Genomic DNA, 24230 nt, shown 5'->3' on the forward strand with positions numbered 1-24230 from the left:
CTCATTTCCTAAGAGGTAAGATAGCTTCCATTCTGGCGTGAGATCGACTAAACTCTTTGTATTTAAGATTAATCTGATTAAAACTTAATGATCGGACTATGTGGAGAATTTTTTTCTATTTTTTAATAGTAAAGAAAAAACAGAATATTATGAGACCTTTCTCTCGAGTGAAAATTCTAATGTGTCATGTATAAGGGTGGAGTATAAACTTGAATTATTACACAAATTAATAACGATAGAAGTATCAATCTAATCAGTTGTCCTATTAGCTTCTTTAAAAATATAATTGATTTTTCAATTGTAGAAAGAACTAAGAAAAAGCTAAATATGCGTAATTATGTTATCAATTTGTCAAGGAGGACTCCATAATAGGCCTCAAATGCATTACTGACTAATTAATTGTCACCCTTGATGATACTTTATTTTTCTTACTTTTCATGTATACCTAAGATGATTCCATTGTGAAGAGCTAATGCTTTGGTTATGAAGACACTGGACTTTCCTAGGTTATTAGTACACGCCTTGAAAAGATCATTAGTGGAGTTACAGAGTATGACACTGCCAGTTGCTAAAGTGTTACTAACTGAGCCGTCAAAATTTAGTTTCATAAAAGGCACGAGAGGTGGCTCCCGTGTAACATGGATATTGTTTTGAGGATTGGAAGGAGGGTGTGCTCCCCTTAAGGGTGAAACTGAGGTGTGAAGAGAGTCTATCACGCTACGAAAAAGCCACTCGTGATAAGCAAAATAAGATCAATGGTATGTTTTGTAGACGTTTGTATTATCGTTGTTCCAATTTCTTCATTCCAAAGGCTCCAGATTAGGAAAATAAATTTCTCCATAAAACCTTTTTGGTGCTTGAGATTAGACAAAAAATTTCCTTAATGTATGGATCATTTGGAATTATTTGTTATAATCACCCTTAGTGAATTGGGAGACCATAATTCTCTTGTTGTTTGACAAAAACATAAAAGACGATTGCTCGTCCAAGCATGGTGATTGCTCAAGGCACATAAAATAAAAAGGAGTATGTTTCTTATATAGAGGTTATCTCTTACACCAAGGTTAGTATGTCATACTTGCCATATGAATATTTGCAGTTTAAGTGGGTCATATGGTGCTTATATTAAGCAAAATGGCCACTTTGTCTCTAGATTAGTTGCTGATTCAACTGAGAAATGACCATGGAAAGTGAGTCCCTAAATCGGAACATCCTTCATGTCAAATGAGATAACAAAACACCTTTGATATTGAGATGACGAAATGGGTAAGTAAAATGCCTTGAAGTCTGGTGAGGTCCCACGCATGATGGATGAAGATCTCCCACTTTTAAATTCAGATCTACTTGTTCTGCTATAATATTGAGGATTTTAATGAGACTTTGATTTAAAATCTGATTATCAATCCAAAAAAAATATATCTTTTCCATTTATGGTTTTTTGTCTAATGCCTTTGCCGAGGATTTCTCTTTGGGTTTGGATTCTTCAGATTGGAGAATCTTTAGTTTTACGATTATATCCCAACAGGGTAGAGCCGGAAAGATATTATCCTTAATTTTTTTACCCACAAACTATCTAGGTTTGATACAACTTTCCACCCGAGTTTGGCAATAAAAGCTCTATAAAGGCCAACAAGGGAGGGTCTTGCGTAACTCGAGACCTCCCATACTTGGGTTGACAAATTTTATCCCTTGCTATAAGCGATAAATTGTTCTTATCTTTATGTTGTCAGCAAAAAAAAAATTCTTGTACATATTGTTGATGTGACTAATAAATTGGAAAATTCTTTTCTATTTGATTTATGAAAAGTGAGCATTTTTGTAAATCTACCTAATATGGACTCCTACGAATTCCTCTGTATTTTCAATATATAGAGCAGTTTCTTTTTCACATAAATTGTTATAACAGAAGTGAGAAAGAACAAATAATGAATGCGGAAAACAATAAAGAACACACATATTATACGTAGTTCACCAAAAATGTGTTGGCTACGTCCACGGGAAAGAGATAGAGAATAACTTTATTGATTTTGAGGAAAACAAATTACAGATGTGTTTTTCACACTAATGATGGCTTAAAGACCTTGGTTATAATATAATAATAACCCCAAAAGAAAATCGTGTACATCAAATTGACATCCATCCGATCGGGTCGGGCGATAATTTTCTTCAAGCCTATTAATGCTTCGGGCACGATCGAGCGCTGTTACCCGGTCGTAATTCGCTAAGGGAGCCCGATCGGGCTCCTTACTTCTATTCACCTGCTAAAGTAAGCGACCCCGCCTGGTCGGACGTAGCCACATCTCATATGGTGTTTTCAGAGTGATGTCCACGGTTGATCAGATAGCATGTTATACTAACGGGTAACAGCTTCTCCCGAAAACCTTCTAGTCATCCCAGCATTAGAGAGCATTCACCAAGCTCTCTCCAAAAGTGTCTCATTGATTCGTTCAGCTACACCATTGTGTTGTAGTGTATCCCTGACAGTATGATGCCTAGCAATCCCTTCATTCTTGCAATACTCATCGAACTCAAACAAACAAAACTCCAAACCATTATCAATTCGTAGCCTTTTGATCTTATTCCTAGATTGGTTCTCCACCAAAGCCTTACACTGCTTAAACTTCTTGAAAGCCTCACCGTTTGACTTCATTATGATCACCCAAGTCATCCTTGAAAAATCATCAATGAAAGATACAAAATATGTGACGTCCCAAGACCCAACTCGTGAAGGACCCCAACAATCGTATTGGATATAATTAAGAGTATCTTTTGTTCTATGAATGTCCTCATGAAACTTGTTACGATGTAGTTTTCCAAAAATACAATGCTCACAAAACTCATGTGGCCACCCAGAAGATCTTCCTTGGAGAGAATTTGCATTCCTCTCTCACTCATATGCCCAAGTCTCATGTGACATAGCTTGGTCATATCTTCCTTCTGAATTTCAGATGAAACAACAATAGTTGAACCTGAGAGAGTAGAACTTTGCAAGATGTACAAAGTTCCACAATTCACTAGTAGAATAATTGTTTATTGCTGCGGCTAAATTGTTGCGGTTTTACCCACACGCAACAATAAACCACGTCAAAAGAAAAAGAAAGATCGAAAATCAACATATTGTTGCAGTTTTGGGTGAAAACTGCAGCAATAGACTAAATTATATTTTTTCAAAATAATATTTTAATCTATTGCTGCGGTTCTGGGTGGAAACCGCAACAATAAATTAAAATATTATTTTAAAAAATATATATTTTAATATATTACCGCGGTTTCTTCTAGAAACCGCAGCAATAGGGCCATTAGGATTTTTTAATGTTTATCTTAGGAATTGGGTTTTTTAATGCCGCGTTGTTTTCCCTCACGGCGTCATTTCGTTTCCTTTTCTCATTCTTTCACGGGATTTACTCCTCATTCTCTCTCATTCTCCATCTCTCATTTCCCTTTCGCTTTCTCTTCCTTCCTTGTGGCTCCAATTTCACAAACATATTACTCTCCTGTATTACCAGTACCTTTAACTAGTACCAATTTCCCAAAAATGGTAATCCGAGATCTGTTCTTCGTCGTTCCTCAAAATTGGTGAAAGTTTCATTCAATCCGAGATCTGTTCTTCGTCGTTCCTCAATCCGAGTATCAAGGTATCACTCTCTCCTCCTCGAGATCTGTTCTTTGTTGGTCGAAGTCTTCGTCGTTCCTCAAAAACTCATTAGACGAAGACGAAGTCGTTTCATTCTCGTTCTTCGTCGATTCACATCACCATATCGAAGACTCGACCCTTCGAAGCCCGCGCTCGTCGGCCGCCAGTAGCCTGACACTTGTCCCCAACAAAACCTCGCGCTCGATCGTCGTTTAACTTTTTTGTCGGTCAACCTAATCATCGTTGGTCAACGTTGTCGTCGTAATACATCTCGTTCTTTGTCGCGAATCTCTAGATCTTGTTTTCATTTTTTTTTGTTTTTTTTCTTCATTTTTTTCAGATTCAGTATGATTTAGGTTTTTGATTTTTGGTTATTTTTTTCATATTTTTATTTTGATTCTCTTTTCTTATTTGTATTGGATTTTGTGTATCTTTTATGTTTTTGAATTTTGAATAAGCATTCTTGTCATTATTTTGAATGAGTAGTGTTTTATTTTGTTCCTACATTGTTTTCGTGAAAATTTGATGGCAAAGAGTAAAATTTATTTGTTTTTTACCTATACCAGTACCTATTACTGCGGATCCTACTGAAAATCACAGCAATAGGCTCTATTTTTTTATATTGAAAAACATACCTATTGCTGCGGTTTTTGATGGGAACCGCATCAATAGGTTGCTCTATCGTTGTGGGTTTTAACCACAACAATAGATAATTAGCTATTGATGCGTCGTCCTTAATTGTTGCTCGGCCAAAACCGCAACGATAGGCCACTTAATGACCACCACAATAAGCAATTATTCTACTAGTGCTTGAAACTGGACCCCTTACTGTCTAATATACTAAGTGAAATCAGATTCTTGGTCATATGTGGAACATGTCTAACATTATTCAATGTGCAAAATATACCATCATATGTCCGGATCTTGATGGAGTCAATTTCAACTGTCTTGTAGACTGCACTGTTAGCCATTAAAATATTTCTCCCATATACCTATTCATAAGCAGTGAACCACTCCCTACGAGGACTCATATGATACGACGCTCCAGAATCAAGAATCCACACATCATTACAATGTGATTCTTCATTAGCAATTAAAGTAAGATTACCCTCAGAATTCAAATTTTCTGCTGCAAATTTATTTTTCTGATGCTTCTTCTTAGGATATTCCTTCTTCCAATGTCCCTTCTCCTTACAGTAATTACAGACATCATTAGGGTTAGGACCCCCTGTGGAATTTTCAGATTTCCTAAAATTCTTTTTCCCATAATTTCCATGTCCTTTACTGCTACTGCCTACTAATCCAGAAGCCTGATTATCTGTACATGTACTGCCAGATGCCTTATAGCGCAATTTCCTAGTAACAAGAGATGATCTAACCTTTTCTAGGGACACATAATCTTTACCAACAATAAAATATTGCACAAGATTCTCATATGAGAACGGTAAAATAAACAAGCCAAATTAGAGTAGCATCCTCATCATCCACCTTAACATCAATATTACACAATTCTAGCAAAATCATATTTGATTAATCAATGTGATCCCAAAAAGGTGTACCTTCATCATGCGTAGACTAAATAGCAAAATCATAGTTGATTAATCAACTTGTTGGTTAGAGATTTTGTCATGTAAAAACTCTCCAATATCAACCACAGACCAGATGTGATTTCCTCCTCCAGTGATGATGTCGTCAACAAGACACAACATGATCGTTGAATGTGCCTTCTCTTCCAGAACGACCATCTCAATGATAATCGAACTCGATGACTTCTTTGGCAACGGTGCCCGCAACCCTTGTTGCTTCAATAATGCCTGCATCTTGATTTGCCGTAAACTGAAACTATTTCTCACAATTAATTTATCGATTTTCATATACATCCCAGACATCTCTCTCACTCAGATTAAAAGGTGTGAATTAAAAAGTTTCCTGCAATATTTGCAAAAAAGACTAACCATGATACTGTAGATTGTTGGTGCAAAGGAAAGCCACAATGATGGGAATGCAAAAGGTTTATTCATGTAGAGGACCAAGAAAAATAATGAGATTGTCAATTTTGGCGAAGAAAATCAAGAAAAAACTTTATTTTGAAGTTTGCTAATGACAAGAGCATTAGCGGGAAAGATTGGTGACATGAGCACTAACAAACAAAAGAAAATTTGAAGAAAAAATATTTTAGACGATGGCTGGTGACACGAGCATCAGTAAGATAGTTGGTAACATGAGTACCAACAAGGATCAGAAAATTTAAGAATTTTCAAGATTTTTAGATAAAAGGGGAGTGTTGAAAAGGTTTATCTACAGAAATCTAGGAAGATATCCCTATAATGTAGCATAAAAAATGTAGTTTACAAACAATCTAGAATAATCTTAGTCTAAAAAATCTTAAGTAAGAAAAAGAAAGATCTAGAAGAATATAATATCTATGTATTGTGTAACTCTGTGAAAACATCCGACATTTGCCTAGTATAAATATGTGTATTGTATTGTGTTGAGTCTGGATCCTCTAGAGTTTTAGTGGAACTCTACAAGGTAGAGTTGTATCTGAGCCATACATTTTAAAAACAAGGGCTCGTATCGGTGGGAGGGAAAGATTTAGGGATGGATTTTGATGAAATAAAATAGGGGGAATTTTGGAAAGAGAATATACGAGCCATTGATTTTTTATTCAATGGTTGATATTGCTCAAACTCTACCTTGTAGAGTTATTTTACAACTCTAGAGTAAGAGAAAATATTTTTCAACAAAAAAAATCAAGTCAACCTTTTCCTACTCTTTGACTATCATTATCAAATCAAAGAAGTATAATTTATTCTAAAATATCTAAGCCATCAAACTTCCACATACAAATTCCATCATGAACAATAAATAGAACATCTTTGGTAAAGTCACCAACTTTTATTATTCATAGGATTGAGCTCATTTTCTTTATAAAGCAAATACAGATCTTACCATTAGTCATGTATGGGTCTAATTTAGAAAAGGAAGATATCCAACAAAACACATTATTGACAATAACAATCACTTCAATTTAAGTATTTCCACGGTTGATTACTTGTAAGACTAGTATTTGATTATGTGCAATTAATTGCAATATTATAATTGAAACACTTTTTCCCAAAAATATAACATAAAAGAGAGAAGTGTTTCAATTATTTCAGAACGGAGAAAGTAACATTTTTCTTAATCTAATACTCCCTCTCATCATTAAATAGAGTTTTCATTTCTTTTGGGCACAAGTATTAACTATTAAGGAGAAATCATAAGTAGAACCTTTGGTTGTATTAAATTAGAATTAAAAATTAAAGTTGGTACACTATTCATGAATTCTTATTGAGAAGAAAAAATGTCGGTCACTTTACAAGTCGTCTTGTTTATGGACAAGTGGATAATATAATAAAAAAAAAGCTAATAATTGTTTGATTGATAGACCCATATCAAATAAGGAAAATGAGAAATCTATTTGGGACAGATAAATAGAAAAATGAAAACTCTATCTAAAATAAGAGGGAGTATATATTTATAACTAGCTTTCTAAGCACACGATGCGTGTGACGATAATTTTTTCATTGCTATATTTCGTAGTGTCGAGGAGCTAATTTTACATGCACGCAATACATGCAGCGACAACTTATTATAGTAGTTTAATTTGACAGTTTTTTCAATAAAGGCTATGTTTTTTCTCTACTTATTAGAAGTTGCTCCCTCTGTTTTTTTTTTATCATTCTCACTTTCTCTGTGCGCATCTCCCAATGCACTTCTTTGAACTTAAATATCTTTCATGATATATTAGTAAAAATTATAATGATTGAATATAAATAATGTATTAATTGAGACGATTCAAACAAGACCCCACATGACTATATTTTTTCTTATAGATTGAAAACAATTGAGAAGATTCTCTCTAAGTATGAATAGTGCCAAGATTCTAAGTGAGAAAGATAAAAAAAAACAGAGGGAGTACTTTCAACAAAAATAAGTTCAGATAGGTTATTGATCTAATCTTATTGTTCCTCTATGTATAATGTTGTTGTTGACTCTTTTTTTTTTTTGGCAATTTTTTTCTTTTGATAGAAGATTTTGATATTCTTAAATGAATATATTATCTTTGTTTTTATTGTATGCTTTTTTAGTCTTTCCTTTTTTTTTAACCTAAAATTTTAAGTTGTTTTAATTGTAGTTTTTAAAAATGGCAAACATTTTAAGTGATTGATTATCCACTATTATTTAAAAAATTTAAATAAAATTGATATAATTAGAAAAGTAAGGATAATATAGTCAATTAATAGGGAGACACCACACCTCTCCCCTTTACTTATATAATAAAGATATAGGACGTGTTCGGCAACCGTAGCTGTGGGGTTAGCTTTTAGCTATGAGAGTAGCTTTTAACTGTGCTGGTACCTGTTAGTGGTTGGTGTGTAGCTGTTAGTTGTCCAAGTATCGGTATAAAATATTGATGTTCGGTAAAAGAAGTTGTCAAAGTAGTTGTTTATTAAGAATAACTAGTTAAAAACTCAAACAAAAATTTAACATATAGTTTATACACTACTAAAAGCTACCCCAAAAGCTATAAATTGAAGCTTTTGACAAACACTACTAAAACACTACTTGTACCACTAAAAGCTACTTACACCACTACCTTGCCAAACACTATTATTTTTTCTAATTAGTGTTTTGACTGAGTCAAGACACTAAAAGCTACTAAAAAACTTGTGTCGAACACGCCCATATTATATTCTAGTATTATAAAAGTTACAAAATCTGAAAATCCTAATTGTATTTTAAAATATAAAGTATCATACTCTTATCAAACTCTTACAAACTAAGGGGGAGTTTGGTTAGTTGAGTGGAAAGGGAAAGGATTTGAGAAAGGGTTACAAGGAGAATGGAAAGGTTTACCCTTTGATTTTCAAAGTTCTTTATTTAGATATTATCAAAGGAAACCCTAGTATTTCCCACCACCACAACTTTTCCCCTAAAATTACCACCACCCATGTAAAACTACCAACTTTTCCCCTCCTCCACCTTCCCCTTCCCGCCGCCGCCATCGCTCTCCCCCTTCCCTATCGCCGGCGCGCCACCCCTTCCCTTCCTCCTCCGTCACCGGCTCGCCGCCCCTTCCCCTCCTCCGTCACCCCTTCTCCTTCCCTTCGTACCACTAATTTTTGCATTAAATCATTTTTTCTCTTTCCTCCTCTCTTGTAGATCTAGAGTTTTTCGGCAAGGGAGATGTGTTTTCCATGGATGGTGATGGTTTACGTGTGGATGGTGTTGATTTTCTTGTGGATGTGGTGGTTTTTCGGGTAGAGGTGTGTTTGTTTCCAGCAGTGCCTTTGGTGGTTTCGAGTGTGGATCGGTGATGGTGGGGTGGTGGTTTTGGGTTGATGGTGGTGGTTTTAGGTGGTGGTTTTGGGTGTGGATTGGTGGTGGGGTGGTGGTTTTGGGTGTAGAGCGGTGGTGGTTTCGGGTTGATGGTGGTGGTTTTAGGTGGTGGAGTGGTGGTTTTCGGTGGAGTGGTAGTTTCCGGTGGAGGGGTTCAAGGGTGGTGGTTCCCATGGCAAAGTGGTTGTGGTCAAAGGTGATGGTCAAGGGTTTTCCATTCCCCCATTTCTAAGTGGAGGGGGTAGTGGGGAATCAAAATAGAGGGATTTGGGGTAATGGAGGGGAAAAAAGGAGAAACAAAACCCCCAATCCAAACAAGTTGTAAGGGAATGGAATCAACTGATTCCCTTACCCTTTCTTGTAACCCCCTAACCAAACGCCCCCTAACTTTGTTTTGAACTGATGACATGATCTACTTAAATAGAGCGCTACGGTCTCTAAAAATCCCCATGTTATATAGTGCTTCTCCTAAGATTAGGATTTTTACCTACTTTTTTTTAAAAAAAAAGAGTTTATTCAACACTACACCACACACAACACACTTTTGTCATTTTGATATGTTTTGCTGGTAAGGGTGCTAATCCAGCGAGTCAATCGTGAGCAGGGCCTTGTTCGATTCGACTCCAAAATCCTACTCGACTCGACTCGCAGATTCGTTAAACTCGCCAAACTCTTGTTCGACTTGTTCTCGTTAATCTTTTTGCGGCTCGACTCGAAACTCAACTCGACCTGAGCTCGACTACTCGAAAATCATTTTTTAAAATTTGTTATTTCTTTTTAAACTCATGTTGCTAGTTTATGAAGTATGATCATGGAGGCATGGAGCATGAGGTAAGTATTAACCGGGCTTCGTAACTTACACCTTATTTCTCAAAATTTTAAAAGCTTTTATATTAAATAAAATATTTTTTTTAGAGAAATATATAAAAGAAAAATATTGAGCTGCTCACGAGCTTAACGAGTCAAGTAGGGTCTCGTTAAGGTTCGAGCAGAGTTGAGTTCGAGTCGAGCCAATTCGAGTTGAGTTTTGATTGAGCGTTGACCGAGCCGAGCTTGAATAGCTCGTGAACTGCTCGACTTGATTAGCACCCATAGAGCATGTAAAACCGACTAATTAATTTAAATTTAGAAATTAATGTTGAACTTTTTCCAATTTACAATCAGCTTTTAATTTATTATTATTATTCCATCCCTAAATTATACTACAAAATACTTACACACTATTAAAGGACCTTAAATAAATGGTTCTATGAAATGGTATTAATCAGAAGATTGGTTTTAAAAATTTGAAAGAAAAACAAAAACTTAGGTGTGACATATATCACTAGATACTTAGTAGAAGTATTATTTACTTGTTTCTCAAACAGACGCCAATTCCATTAGAAAACGCTTCTCTGTCAATCTCCACACACGACAAAGCAAGTTGAGCCATTTCCATTTTTTATACGTCCCAAATGCAAATACACATCTTTGAAAGCCCTTTATGCAAATTATCAACTTTTTGGAGAGCTATATAAGATCTCTTAACGTTTCTTCTCTTTTCCTCATTAAAAACATAAACCTTTAAGGCTTTAATACCCTTTCCATCTAAGTTCCACGCTCTTCCTCCCCTTTAAAACACCCTCATTTTTTTTTTCTTTTGTTGTAAAACTTCAACTCTTAACAAAAAACTTCATGCAACAATGGCTATTGATTGCATGAGAAATTTATCTTCTACCCCAAAATCCTACCAAAACTCTAAACAAGAGCAAAACAATCCACTTATTTTTGATGCCTCATTTCTTAACCATCAATCACATATACCTCAACAATTTATATGGCCAGATGGTGAAAAACCCGATTTCATTGAACCCGAAGAATTAGCAGTACCCCTTATCGATCTCCAAGGTTTTCTATCAGATGATCCTGAGGAAACCTTAAAGGCCTCGAAACTCATAGGCGAAGCATGTCTTAAACATGGCTTCTTCCTTGTTGTTAATCATGGTGTTGAAAGAGATTTAATCAAAGATGCCCATAATTTAATGGATGACTTTTTTGAAGAACCTTTGTCTCTAAAGCAAAAAGCTCTAAGGAAGCTTGGAGAACATTGTGGTTATGCTAGTAGTTTTACTGGTAGATTCTCTTGTAATTTACCTTGGAAAGAAACTCTTTCCTTTAACTACTCTCCTCAGGAGAGTTCATCTTCTAAAACTCATGTCCAAGATTACTTCAACAATAAATTTGGTGATTCTTTCAATCACTTGGGGTAAGTTAACTTACCTAGCTACTTGGCCTTTAGCTAACTAATCCTCGTCCGTTTTATATGTATACTTTCTATGTTTTCTTTTCAAGCTGTCCACTTAAACCTCGCACGGTCCCATATAGACGAATTTCCCATTTTAACTGCTAGGAACAACTTCTCTTCATAACAATAATAATAGGAATTAACCAAAGGGAAAAGTATAGAGATTTTTTTTGGAGAGTATGTGTAAAAATATATGGGGGTATTTTAGGTAGTTTTGAAAAAGCTCTATTAAATGGCTTTGTTTTTATTTGTTTGATATTGTTATAAAATTGTTAGGAACTTTTAGTTCCTTGTCTCCAATGTACAATTAAGTATAATTGTTTTTGTAGTTTCCTAACAGTAAAAGTTTCTTTTTAAGATATACTCCTTCCGTTTTAAAATATAAGGTATTTACGTTTTACGAAAATTTACTTTGATCACAATTATCTCTTATAATACAATAAATAAAAATTATAAAAGTTATGCCATTGAATTCGTCTTGAAAAATACTATAATAGTATTATTTTTTTAAAATTTTCTATTAACGGTCAGAGTTCGATCTCGAACATCGTATCAATTTAACAAAATCTTTAAGAATTAAAATTTTAAAGTAAGTAGAACTTAACAAGATGAAAGGAGTATAAATTTAAAAAAATTCTTTCTAGTGTATGTTGACTTGCCAAGACCTTATCCTTCTAATTATTAATCAAGATCCTGAGTTTGTTAATCTTAAATAACTAGTTAATTATGACGCTAACAGTGTAATATCTTATTTTCTTAATACAGGACAACGTACCAACAATACTGCGAAGCGATGAGCACACTTTCACTTAGAATCATGGAATTACTTGGTCTAAGCCTAGGAGTAGGAAGAAGACATTTTAGAGAATTTTTTGAAGGACATGAATCAGTGATGCGACTGAATTACTATCCACCATGTCAAAGACCTGACCTCACCCTCGGAACTGGCCCTCATTGTGACCCAACTTCATTAACCATCCTTCACCAAGACCAAGTTGGTGGTCTTCAAGTGTTTGCTGATGGAAAATGGCGTTCCATTTCTCCCAATTTCAACGCTTTTGTCGTCAACATTGGTGACACTTTCATGGTACGTAATATACATGGAGCATTCAACAATCAAGAATTCATCTTTTTTTTTTTTTTGAGAAGTTACTGCACTTTTTTTTTTCACGATTTCATTCCTCCGTTTCAAAATACTCGCTACACTTTTCATTATGAAAAGTTTCACATTACTTGTTACACTTCTTTTTTGGGCAATAAACTCTCTCTATCTCTCTCTTCCCACATGTGACATGGGTCCCTTTTCTTTTTACTCTTTACCTCTCTCTTCTCCAAAAATTGCCTAGGAGTTCGTGAATTGAGAAGTGTAGCAAGTAAAATGAAACGGAGGAAGTATTATATCTTTAATTATCAATTAATAAAACAAAATATGAAAAGGATGATGCTTTGAAAATATAAAATAATTCAATGCAACAAGATTGTACTATGTAGGGAACTAGTAGGGGTAATGTTGATATTATTCATTGATTAAAGGAAAAAAAATATATGGTTAAAGTTTAGCAATATAATGCTTTTCAATCCATAAATTGATCTCCTCGTATCTATATTCTATAGTTTTCTCCCGTTTTAGTCACATAATTACTTGTGCAATGTCACTCTCCAACATCTTCTGTAAAAGTATAACAAAGTTTTTCTTTCTATTTCATTTTGTTGAAAAAAAAAATGGACGAGAATTTTTCTTTGATTGATTCAAAACCACAAAATTACACCTTATAGTTAACATCTGAATCTGATACTTTAACGGGAGAATTTTTCCTGCTTGTCCCTGAGGCAAAAGTGGAGTAGCTTTTTGTGTTTATTTTTTATAAAAAAAATCAATTTTTTTCTTTACTTCTAATAAATAAGTACTATCTGGAATTCAGATAAATCACGTAAATATGACTTTTCAACTTTATCATTAACTTAAAAAGGAAAGCGAATTTTTTTTAGGACATCCTAATTCCTAGTATAGCGATGTGAATATTTTCTTTAGTGACAAGATCTTTTTGGGTGGTGCCAAATTACAAAGGGTTTTGCTAATTATGGTAGTTAACTCTTGTAGTCATAAATAATTACTTCTTCCGTTTCATAATAAGTGAAACACTTCTCTTCTTTTATTTGTGAGTTTTGTTTAGAGAAGTGTTTCACTTATTATGAAACGGATGAAGTATTTCGATTTTTAGAATCATGTTATCTTGAAAATGTATGAGAAATCAGGCAATAATCGTGTTATGTTATTATGCTTTGCTCATTATTTGTTATATAATCGCTTGATTAGGAATCCATTATAACATTTTCCAACGATATATGTTGTAGGCGTTATCAAATGGAAGATACAAGAGTTGCTTGCATAGAGCTGTGGTGAATAGTGAAAAGCCAAGGAAATCATTAGCATTTTTCCTATGCCCAAACAAGGATAAGGTGGTAAAACCACCAAGAGAACTTGTAGACGAAGAGAATAACCCAAGGGTGTATCCTGATTTTACATGGCCTCTGTTGCTGGAATTCACACAAAAGCACTATAGAGCTGATATGAATACTTTGAAGGTTTTCTCTCAATGGGTTCAACAACAAAGATCAACTCAACAAGTGGAAAAGTGACCTAAAATTGACCTATTTTGGAAGTTATTATCCCATAAGAGTACTTCTATATTTAAAGAAAAGAGAGATTATTGGAAATATTGAGGATAAGAGGGGAGAGAGATCATGATGCATGATATAATAGTATAAATGAAAAGAAAAAAAGTTTTTCAAGGTAGTTTGCAGACTGGAATTAAAGAGCTTATTTAGCACTTTTCTTTAATTTCCTTGTTTTTTAATATTTTAATTTAGTAGACAAACTAGTTAGTGTTTAGATGAGGCAAGTAATCTAAGAAACAAAAGAATTAGGCATAATCAATATTTATTTTCATGTATAAATTTGATATAATAATATAGTAATTATCTATGTCTGGAGTGGATTTTGTATATTAAATTGTGAATACAAGGATTTTAGGCAGACTAATTAATAAGTTAAAAACAGAAAAATTGTCTTATTAGACAATGCTTGGTTGCGATTATGACAATTAAATTTCGTCAAAATCTTAAAATATAATTAAAAAATATCGTAATTTTTTTTTCCTCACGGAGAAAATGAACTCTAAGCGCACCATTATTTTTCTGAGTTAACCATCACAATACTTTAACTTTAAATTTTAAAAACAACTACCCATTTCATTATATAAGTGGGGTAACTATTTTCATCTAAAAGCTTTATTATGGGAATGTCAAAAAGAAAAAGATATTAAAATTGATAAAGGTTCCACTAAGTCTTTGACGAGTTGTATCACTCCCAAAATTTCTTTGAGATGTCCTTATGAGTATTCCTTCTTGGTCATGTTTATTCGAATTTATAAACTAGTCAAAGAATCTGAGACTCCCATTAAAATTTAAGGTCAGGATTGGGTTGGCTGAATCCGAATAGCACTAACATATGTCCAATTTTCATGTGCTCTCCAATATGACAATCGGAAAACATTAGCATCTTCATATACACTATATGTCCTCATATTTTTATCCAACAATAGTATGATTTTCAGCTCTCCACCTAAAACCACTACTACCAAATTGCAAAATCACCAACTAAGTAAACTCAAGTAAGACGAAGTTCACCAACTCACATGACTCTTTTAAAATATTTCAGATTAAGCCAAAACTTCAAATTTATGTAAAAATCGGGTTATAAGTTACAAAATTTCTAACTATATAGAAGTTTTAATTTTAATATTAAAAAACTTTTAAAGTGGTAATACATATAAAAGCACGAGTCAACCCCACTGATATAATGCTTTTTAAGTCTAATCTTTAAATATTTAGAATTTTATTATATGAATTACATTATAGGTGTTCGACCCACTAATTTGTTTGGTTTTATTTGGATTGAATAATCAATATCCCTTTATGTTGTAATAAAGGCAACTATGATTATTCATATTGAACTTTAATTAACAGTTGATTTCTTACATTATATTTAAAGTTACACTTATAAAAAACAATATCTAAAAAAATTCTGTATATATCATACCAACTAGTAATAAATTGTGACAAAAAAATCAATATGAATTTTCTGCTTAACAAAATAGATAGATACTTAATTCATTTATGTGCTTCCATCAAATAGTGGGAGTGGTAACTAACTTTTAGTGGTTAGTATTTAATACAAAAAATTTAGGTGTTATCATATAGTGAATTATCATTGGTGAAAGTAATGATGTAATGATGGCAGAATCTACGTCATTTTATTTGGCATTTTAACCAATCACATTTGTTTAGTTAGTTGGATTTACATAGGCTTAGGAAGTAAAAGACACTTTAGTATATACTTCCAAGACTGAAAATGGACCCCGCCAATATTTTGAATGATTCAAAAAGAAACTAGGGGTTTGCTAAAATCCATTGAAGATCAATAGACCCATTAGCTGCAAATGTTGGTCATTTGTTTTATCTGAGGTTGTATATTTATATCTGAAGTTTTGGGAGGTTGTGACATAATAGTATGTGAAGGAATACTTTCAACATTTGTCGTGGTGCTTGTCTTTAAACACTGCAACATTCCTATATTGATGTTTATCAGTTTATGTATGTGTGCAGTACAAAAATAAACAGATAGTTAAATCGTCTACAAGTCCCGACTCTCTCCACTAATAACAGTAGCCGGTAGATAATAGCAAAAATTACCATATTAAAGATACTTGGATCTAATAATATGGTTTCCTATCTTCCATATGGGAGATTATAGTTTAAATCTTGGTGGAAGCAAAAGTATCAATATTGTTAGAGAGGGTGGGTTTGGGGCTTGTTGTCTCTGGCCTCCGGATAAGTGCCCTATGCGAAGACAGCACAGAGAAAATTCATCTTAACACGACTTTTCGAAAGGGGGACAAAAAAATAGCAAAAATTACCATGATGGTATATAACTATATATAAGGGTTTGTTGGGGGCATGTTTTGAGCTAACTTTTAATGTTTTGGCCGAGTTAGAACACTAATTGACAAACTAAGAGTATTTGTTAATTAGTAGCGAGGGTAGCATTTAGTGGTAGAAGTAGTGTTCTAGTAGTAGTTGTCAAAAGCTAAAATTTATAATTTTTAGAGTAGTGATTATGGTGTATAAATTTTATATTAAAAAATTTATTCGAGTTATTGTCTAATTATATTTTTGTAAACAACTATTTTGAGAGATTCTTTCACAAAATATTATATTTTACACTCGTACTTTAACAACTAATAATTACAAACCAACCTTTACTCTCATAAGTAAAAATTACAACCACAGATATGTGTCCTAAATGGTCAATTTGTCTTCTCGTTTTTATCATTGTGTAGTGTAGGACGAATTTATTAGAGCTGATCAAGTGCAACTATACTTGATTAGGCTTGATTGGAAGTAGACCTGGGCTGCCATTTATTGGCCCATATTGTGGGAGAGAAGGGGACCAATTGGTTTATACACATGGAAGGAAAATATCACCATTTTGGAGAAGCATTTATTGCAAGTGAGAGAAATAATTGTGGAAGTAAATTGTTGGTTATAATGTGGATAAGGATAGTAAATACCTATTTTTGCAATGTTAATTAAACATGATTGTTAAATGCAACCTCACTTTACTAATGCAGCCAGTAAAATACCTAAATTAGCCACACGTTTGTGGCTCTACTCCTAAAACCAAGAATCGGAAAATAAAACTAATTTATTGACATTCATTTTAAGCTAACTTTAAGAAGCTTTATATATTTTAATTTGTAACAAGCTAAGTAAAAAGAGATGTATAATTTAAACTAGCTCCATCCGATCATAATTCTGTTGTGAAAGAAAATATAGAGAATCTTTTCTGTCATCCAATAAGAAAAATATTTTTGTTATAGGTCCTGTTTCTGGGGAAAAAATACTAAAATTATCTTTATTATGCTTTCAGCGGATCTTCACTAAAGATTGCGAATATTCCATTTTTCTTCACCTTATACAACTTTTAGATGTGATGTTGCCTTCAAATAATTAGTATAAGGCGAAATTATCCAAAAAAATTATATAGGAATATTATTGAAATCACGTATCCACATAATTACAACTTATCTATGGATTTATAATGATAAATCATAGGTAGAACACTATAATTTGGAGAAAAATATCAATCAAATAATGGTACTATTATGGAACGTTTGGAAAGAGCACACAGTGCAGTCACAAGTGAAGACAATAGATACGTAGGAAAGCTAGCAAGCTATTCCCTAATTGCTAGTGTACTGCCCGCCTTCTTAAAGGCCCGCTTCACGTGGAAACCTTGTGTTTATTCCTCCTCTTCATCTGGCCTTCGTTTATAACTAAAGATAATTACAAAAAATATTGTCGTTTCTCTTATTTATCCCACATAAAAGGACACATGCTAAGATTGCTCCATGGATTTCACCAGCCTCATTTGACATGTCCTAATCCAAATTTTTGCTGGCCATTATTCTCATTGCACAATTGAACAATTTAACTTCGTCCTCAACCTATCATGATTCATGAACTTCTATAGCTCACCCCTTAAATAAAACAAAAGGTCATCTTATAAAACATTTTGTTAATAAAGTAGCCCGACAGTCTCTAAACAAGATTTTGTTTAAGTGAAATGTAAAAAAATATTTAGATATAACTACTTATACTCCCTCCATCTCAATTTAATCACAACACTTTTCATATTCAGTCGTCCAATATAATTATTGCAACAATTTTAATTAATCAAGTCATTAACTCATCTTTGATGTAGATAATGAAACAACAATAAAGTAATACTCACCTCTAACCACCCATTCTCATTCATAAAACCCACCTAATTTACCTATATTATACAAATACCATATAAAATTCTATCGTATTAACTTTTACAATAAGTTAATAAAATCCATGACACATATGCTTCTACTATATCTATAAAAATATATTAAAAGGCATTCCTAAACAAGGAACGGTGCCACACGGTGCTCTCCCTAGAGGGGTTCTAGTTCATCACTAGTAGAAAAATGTTGATTGCGTCTCTTGAATTGTGTTGCACAACAGGAAAACCGACGCAGAAACATCATTTGCGTCGGATACTAAGGAGGTCCGGCGCTATTATGAGTCATGTGCGTCGGACATATGGTGCATTCGACACAAAACATGAAAGCAAATGGCTGCGATTTGCGGATCCTACGTACGATTTGCGTCGGATATACTTAGCCAACTCGATGCAGATCTTGGGCCCAGTTATAAGAGGAACTAACTATGTGCATCGAATGTAAAGCCAATCCGACACACATCGTCAGTCACCTTCTCCTTTTAATTTTTGAGGCTTTTCAAACCCTCAAACCCTAACCTTACACCATCTCTCTCTCTCTCTCCTTCTCCCACTCTAACCGCCGCACCGCTCCACCTTTTTTACTTTCCCTATCTCCCTTAGTCCATCCCCTTCTTCTAGTTTCCATCTTCTATCATCCGAAACTTAAGAACAAGCGAACAAAGTTAAAGATCTTGAGTACAATCGCGAACAATGAACAACTTATCGGCCCAGCACACTCCGAAAACTTTGTGCCTCTCAGGTTGGCTTCTTCCTTCTTTAACGAATTTCTATTCTTCCCTCTTCAAACTCCCATTTTCGGATAAACACCTATCATTTTTTTCTCTCTTAAAACTATCAGCATACCAATTCCTCTCTCTTTCCCTAAAATTTCTAATTCTTTCGATTGTTTTCGATCTCCTTGATTAATTTCGATAAAATCTCCGACTTTAATTCAATTTCTCTTTCCTATTTTTGTTAATTTTGATTTTGGTAGAGTTTTAATTCTAGTTCGGTTTAGTTAACTTATGGGTTTATAGTTTACTTGCTATTTGTATCAGATTTTCAAGAAGCCTATAGCACTGCAGAGTTGAAGAATGAGATCTTCAAGCAAGGTTCCAGAATTTAGGTTTAGTTTTCATTTTTTAGGAAGTTTCTAGTGTTGTAAGTTACTTCCAATTTTTTTTAGATCTGGTAAAATTGTAAGCCATATGTGTAAATTACATTTTTTTTAATGAAATTATGTTACTTTCATCTTTTCTTTCTCGATTTTCTTGTAGTTACTGGATTTTTTTTTTCTTTTTGAAATTTGATAAAACAAAAGAGTGATATTAATGGGTTGATAAGCCTCATGTGCGTTGCACATAGCACTATATGCGATGCACATGAGTGAGCCTGAGCTGCTGACTTGGCCATCTACGTCGCACTTTACTCTTTATACGACGCAAATAAGTCTTTTGCCTCTGTGATAATGGCGATGAGTCATCTGCATCACATGGTAGGCAAGGTATGACACAAATAGCTAATTAACTGTGTCACGTTATTGTCCGACGCAGATCCTGTATCTTGATTTGCGTCGAGGCCTGTGGCATCGGACCCATGTCCGACGCAAATAATCTATTCTGTACTAGTGCATGTAATCCATATAAAATAAAATAAAAAGTTAGAAATTGCATGGCATAGGTTTTGATCCCATGACCTCAAGTTCATACTAAAGTTTTAACCTCTAGATCAAGTTGTATTTTGTGTTATCATTTTAAAGTCCAATATTGATAAATGTTATTGTCTTTTGTCAAAAAAAAAAACAAAACAGAAACCCTTCCCTTTCTCCTTGCTTTTTTAAATATCTCCAGCTTGTTTTTATATGTCTCGTGGAATTTTATCCGGTATGGAACCACGCCAAGTAAGGAGCATGTGAAGGGGTCTCAAGCTTATAAAAGGTCACCACTCTTTTCTTGAGTCTTTTGATGTCGTAGTATAAGAACCTGAAAAATAGGTAGGTCTCAGCCTACCCCAATCTCGTAAGCTCTCATGAGTTCCAGGTGGTCTTAGAAATTTTATACCACGACAACCATCGCCGTTTTGTCTTCTTTGCAATCCGTCCCCTAGTCCAGGGAAGATACCGAGCTACACCAACTCAGTTTGGTTCAATGGTTTCATAAGATACATCTCTTCTTTGTCTTTTTTAAGTAATTAGCATAGATATAACTTTGCCTTTCTATAAAGAAGTAGCTTCTTTGTTTTTGAGTAGAGGTCTTCAGAACGAGCTTATCTGAATAAGCGGCCCTTTTTCGATTGTGAATGCACGACACTGCAAAAATATCCCCATCCCCTTGATTGCAAGAGTGAGGTATTCCTATATTTCCCTTCACCACATGCATCCCTTACCAGTCATAATAAACTGTAGCATAGAGAGATTTCGACCAATTACATCGAAGGAAGGGTGAACAGAAAGACAAGACGCACCTAAGCCTCCATCCGGAATCGTACAATGGATAGACAACTTTTGTCTTCAACGAAGTCTGTTGCTACCGCTTTCCAATAAGTGAGGGAGCCCAAGAAAAATGCCTCAACGTATATGAATATACGAGTAACAAAAGAACTAGCTTCCTTAAAAGAGTAAAAGCATTGTAGCTCGTACTTGATCAATAAGCATAAGAAGTCTTTATTGATATCATTGTATTGAAGGATTCCAGTTGCTTTATTTCTGCCCCACTCCTTTCTCGTACTCATAGACTGAAAGAAATAGAGCAAAGGGGGGTCAATATGCTTGTTCCTTCTGCCCCCCCTTAGGGGGTAGGAAACGAGGTCACGGGGGGGATTTTCTTTCCCGGACTAACCCGTTCAATTTCCGAAACGAAATTAAATGAGGGCGTTCCGATTAATGTACGCGCCAAAAAAGCGAAAATGAAACCCCTTCACTTCCTCGTTTTTTTAATCCCTCAAGCTTATTTTATATGTGTGGTGGAACTTTTATGCAGTATTGAGCCACTTCAAGTATAGGAGCACATGTAAAAGGGCTTTAAGCTTATAGGAGGTCACCATTGTCCGTCTTGAATCTTTTCACGTCGTAGTATAAAAACCCAAAGCTTGTAATAATTCACAAAAAATGATCAGAAATATTTCGGTTTGCATGTGAGGAATTGATCTGGTATGCTTGTTGAAAGTTTGCTCGATTATGGTTTTGGGGTGTCATCTTCACCTCTAGGTCCTAAGGATCAATCTTGAGGTCAAAATGGCAAAAAAATGACAAGAAATGCCTTGTTTCGGTGCTTTAATTTTTGTGTCAAATAATTTGTGGGTTATTTTGGCCCATATGTGTAAAGTTAGAGGTCAAAATTGGTAAAAAAAAAAAAGGATTGAAAATGTCACAATTTGCATGCTTTGGTTAGCGTACTGAAAAACAAAGTGTACCAGACATGTTAAATAAGGCAATTAATCCTGATCGCTTGTTTGCTAATTTGGAGTTCAAATTTGATCCATAAGGCTCAAAATGACCCTCAAAGCATGGAAACTGAGACAAAGCCCTAACCTATTCAACCTCCAACTAACTATTACTTAGCGGAATGGTATGCAATAGAACAAGATCAAATTATAGTTGTACCATGTACAAGAAATTTTAAAATAGGGTACCAAATAGAGATGTCAATAATATGATGACATGATGGTACTGAGAAAAAAACATGATAGTTTATGCCCATAAACAACTTATCCTAAGAACTGATAAAAAAAATTTATAAGATGGTGATTTTAGAAAATATCTATAAATTGATGATATAAAAAGAAAAAATAATGGAAAATAGACATGAATTGATTATATATATATATATATATATATATATTATATATATATATATATATATATATTATATATATTATATATATATATATATATATATATATACACAAGCAAATACAAAAATATCTTAGACTGATAATAAAATGTCAAAAATTGACCTCGGCTAAGTTATTTTGATGATTGAGACGGTATCAGTTAATATATTTTGCTGATTGATGACTAAGTTAGAGGTAATTTTGACCCATATATGATGTATTTTAACCCCTTTTTTTTGCCGACTAAGACGTCATTAAATATGCTTTCTACTACTCAATTTTTTTTCTTTTAATTAGATAAATACGAATAAAACAAAAAAAAGCAAAAAATCATAAGTGCTAAATACAGCAAAAAAGAGTAAATGACTAACCTACCACTCATGGGAGGGTCATTATGATACTAAACTTAATAGGGGGGTCATTAATGACAAATGACCCCCCTCGTAGGAGGGTCATCTATGACAAATGACCCCCTCGTAGGAGAATCATGTCGGACAAATGATCCCCTGATTCAGAAAAAGGAAAAAAATGGTCTCCTACTATCCTTTGAATAGTCTCCCTAATTTTGAAATTACACAATTGAGTACTCACCGAACTGGTTTATTATTTTTATTGTAATCTGGAAAAAAATGACCGTCTAATATTGTAATACGCTATGATCAGTTGATAATCATATGTACTAATATTATACTATAATGGGTAGTTAGGTACAACAAATAACTAAGAAGTTATAAAAACATTTCATAATTTTTTTAAACTATAAAAAAGATAAAATTGACCATGATTAATTTCTATAAAATATTAGACTGTAATTAACTAAACACAATGTCTTAAAAAAGACGGTCTCACATTAGTCTTAACGTGAGACCTGACCATCTCAAGAGATATACATTTTTAGAAAACGAACCGCGTCTCACAAATTCTCATGATATATTTTGGCGAATCAGTTAATATTTTTGGCGAATTAGTTAAGTATTTTAGCACAATAGTTTAGAGCTGATAATCTTTATGTAGACTTCCATTGTTTTTTAGTTAACATATTCAACATTAGTTAGTGTTGTTCTGTAATTCGTTACGATTAATTGAGCAATATTTTGGTTTCTAATATAAACGATGAAACAACCTTTTTACAAATCTAAAATGTCAAATACAAAAGACAACCTGAAAAATAACTTAAAAACAGCCTAGCATTTGAGTAATTATTGTACCAATTTCACTTTGGTTCTTGGAATTTATTTTTTTAGGCTTCTCAAAATGACTTTTCTTTTGTGTACTTCCTCTCTTTGTTTTTGAACCATACGGGTATAAAATAACCAATGTAGTTGTACTTGATGAGCATCGTTCTTCTACGATTGATTTTGTAGTTAATTAAGACTTTGTTTATAATTGCTGTAGTATTTTCGTAGACTTCTTGGAGTGTCTTTCTTACATCTTCATTATCTTGTCTTTTGAGAATGAGATTGTAGAACTAATTTTCTCGCGGTTTTATATCGCCATGGGGTTACATTGGTTTATCTATTCATTTCTTTTCCACACTTTCCTCTTTACATATCTAATCCACCTTTTGCACATATACGTATGTAGTATTTTTGTGATTGAACGCATGTGCATGATTCTCAAGGCATGAAAATACAACAATCCTAGCAGCATAACTATTACTTCATATTATTTAACTATTACGAATAAATTAATAACTAATAACATTTAGGTATTAGTCATGTTTTTCAAATAAAAAGTTAAACATTCAAATGCAAAAGTTAAGTTTTCAGTACCAAAAGTGATCTGATCCGTTTCTTCAAAGTTTTTGCAAGTGCAAGTTATCATCTAACAATGGGTTGTATATATTACCCTTTGTGATGAATATGTGTTAAACTCTTCTTTCACTTCAAACATGATAAACATCTTATCGGGTGAAAAAAAACAAAGTAAGTGTTTGTGGATATTGTCATTGCAAACTCGTGCTCGATCAAATTTTTTTTTTTTGGAAATTCAAAGTTATTATTGATAACCAAAAAAAGAGGGGGTACAAACACCAATTCACCAAACTAAAGGGTGTAAAAGCATCAGTATCTAACTTAACTCACCTTCTAGAAAGGGTTGAAAAGTTAGAGCCTTCATGTGATATCCTAAAATATCAACCCAACAACAAACCAGCCAAAAAATTATCTATACAAATGGTTTTTTCAGATTATCTGGAATAACTCTACAGGCTACATACAAAC

At 33.7% G+C, this 24230-nt stretch overlaps 1 protein-coding gene across 1 annotated transcript; it reads left to right on the plus strand.

The window, feature by feature from the left end:
* The first annotated feature begins 10554 nt into the window (after positions 1–10554).
* Positions 10555–14289, plus strand: LOC104884715 (gibberellin 20 oxidase 1-D). Its single transcript, XM_010669401.3, has 3 exons — positions 10555–11264; positions 12069–12390; positions 13659–14289. The coding sequence occupies exons 1-3, from the start codon at positions 10702–10704 to the stop codon at positions 13941–13943; spliced, it is 1170 nt and encodes a 389-aa protein (XP_010667703.1). The 5' UTR covers positions 10555–10701; the 3' UTR covers positions 13944–14289.
* Positions 14290–24230: the final 9941 nt, after the last annotated feature.

This window comes from Beta vulgaris, chromosome 3, assembly GCF_026745355.1.
Source record: "Beta vulgaris subsp. vulgaris cultivar EL10 chromosome 3, EL10.2, whole genome shotgun sequence".
Taxonomy (NCBI): Eukaryota; Viridiplantae; Streptophyta; class Magnoliopsida; order Caryophyllales; family Amaranthaceae; genus Beta; species Beta vulgaris.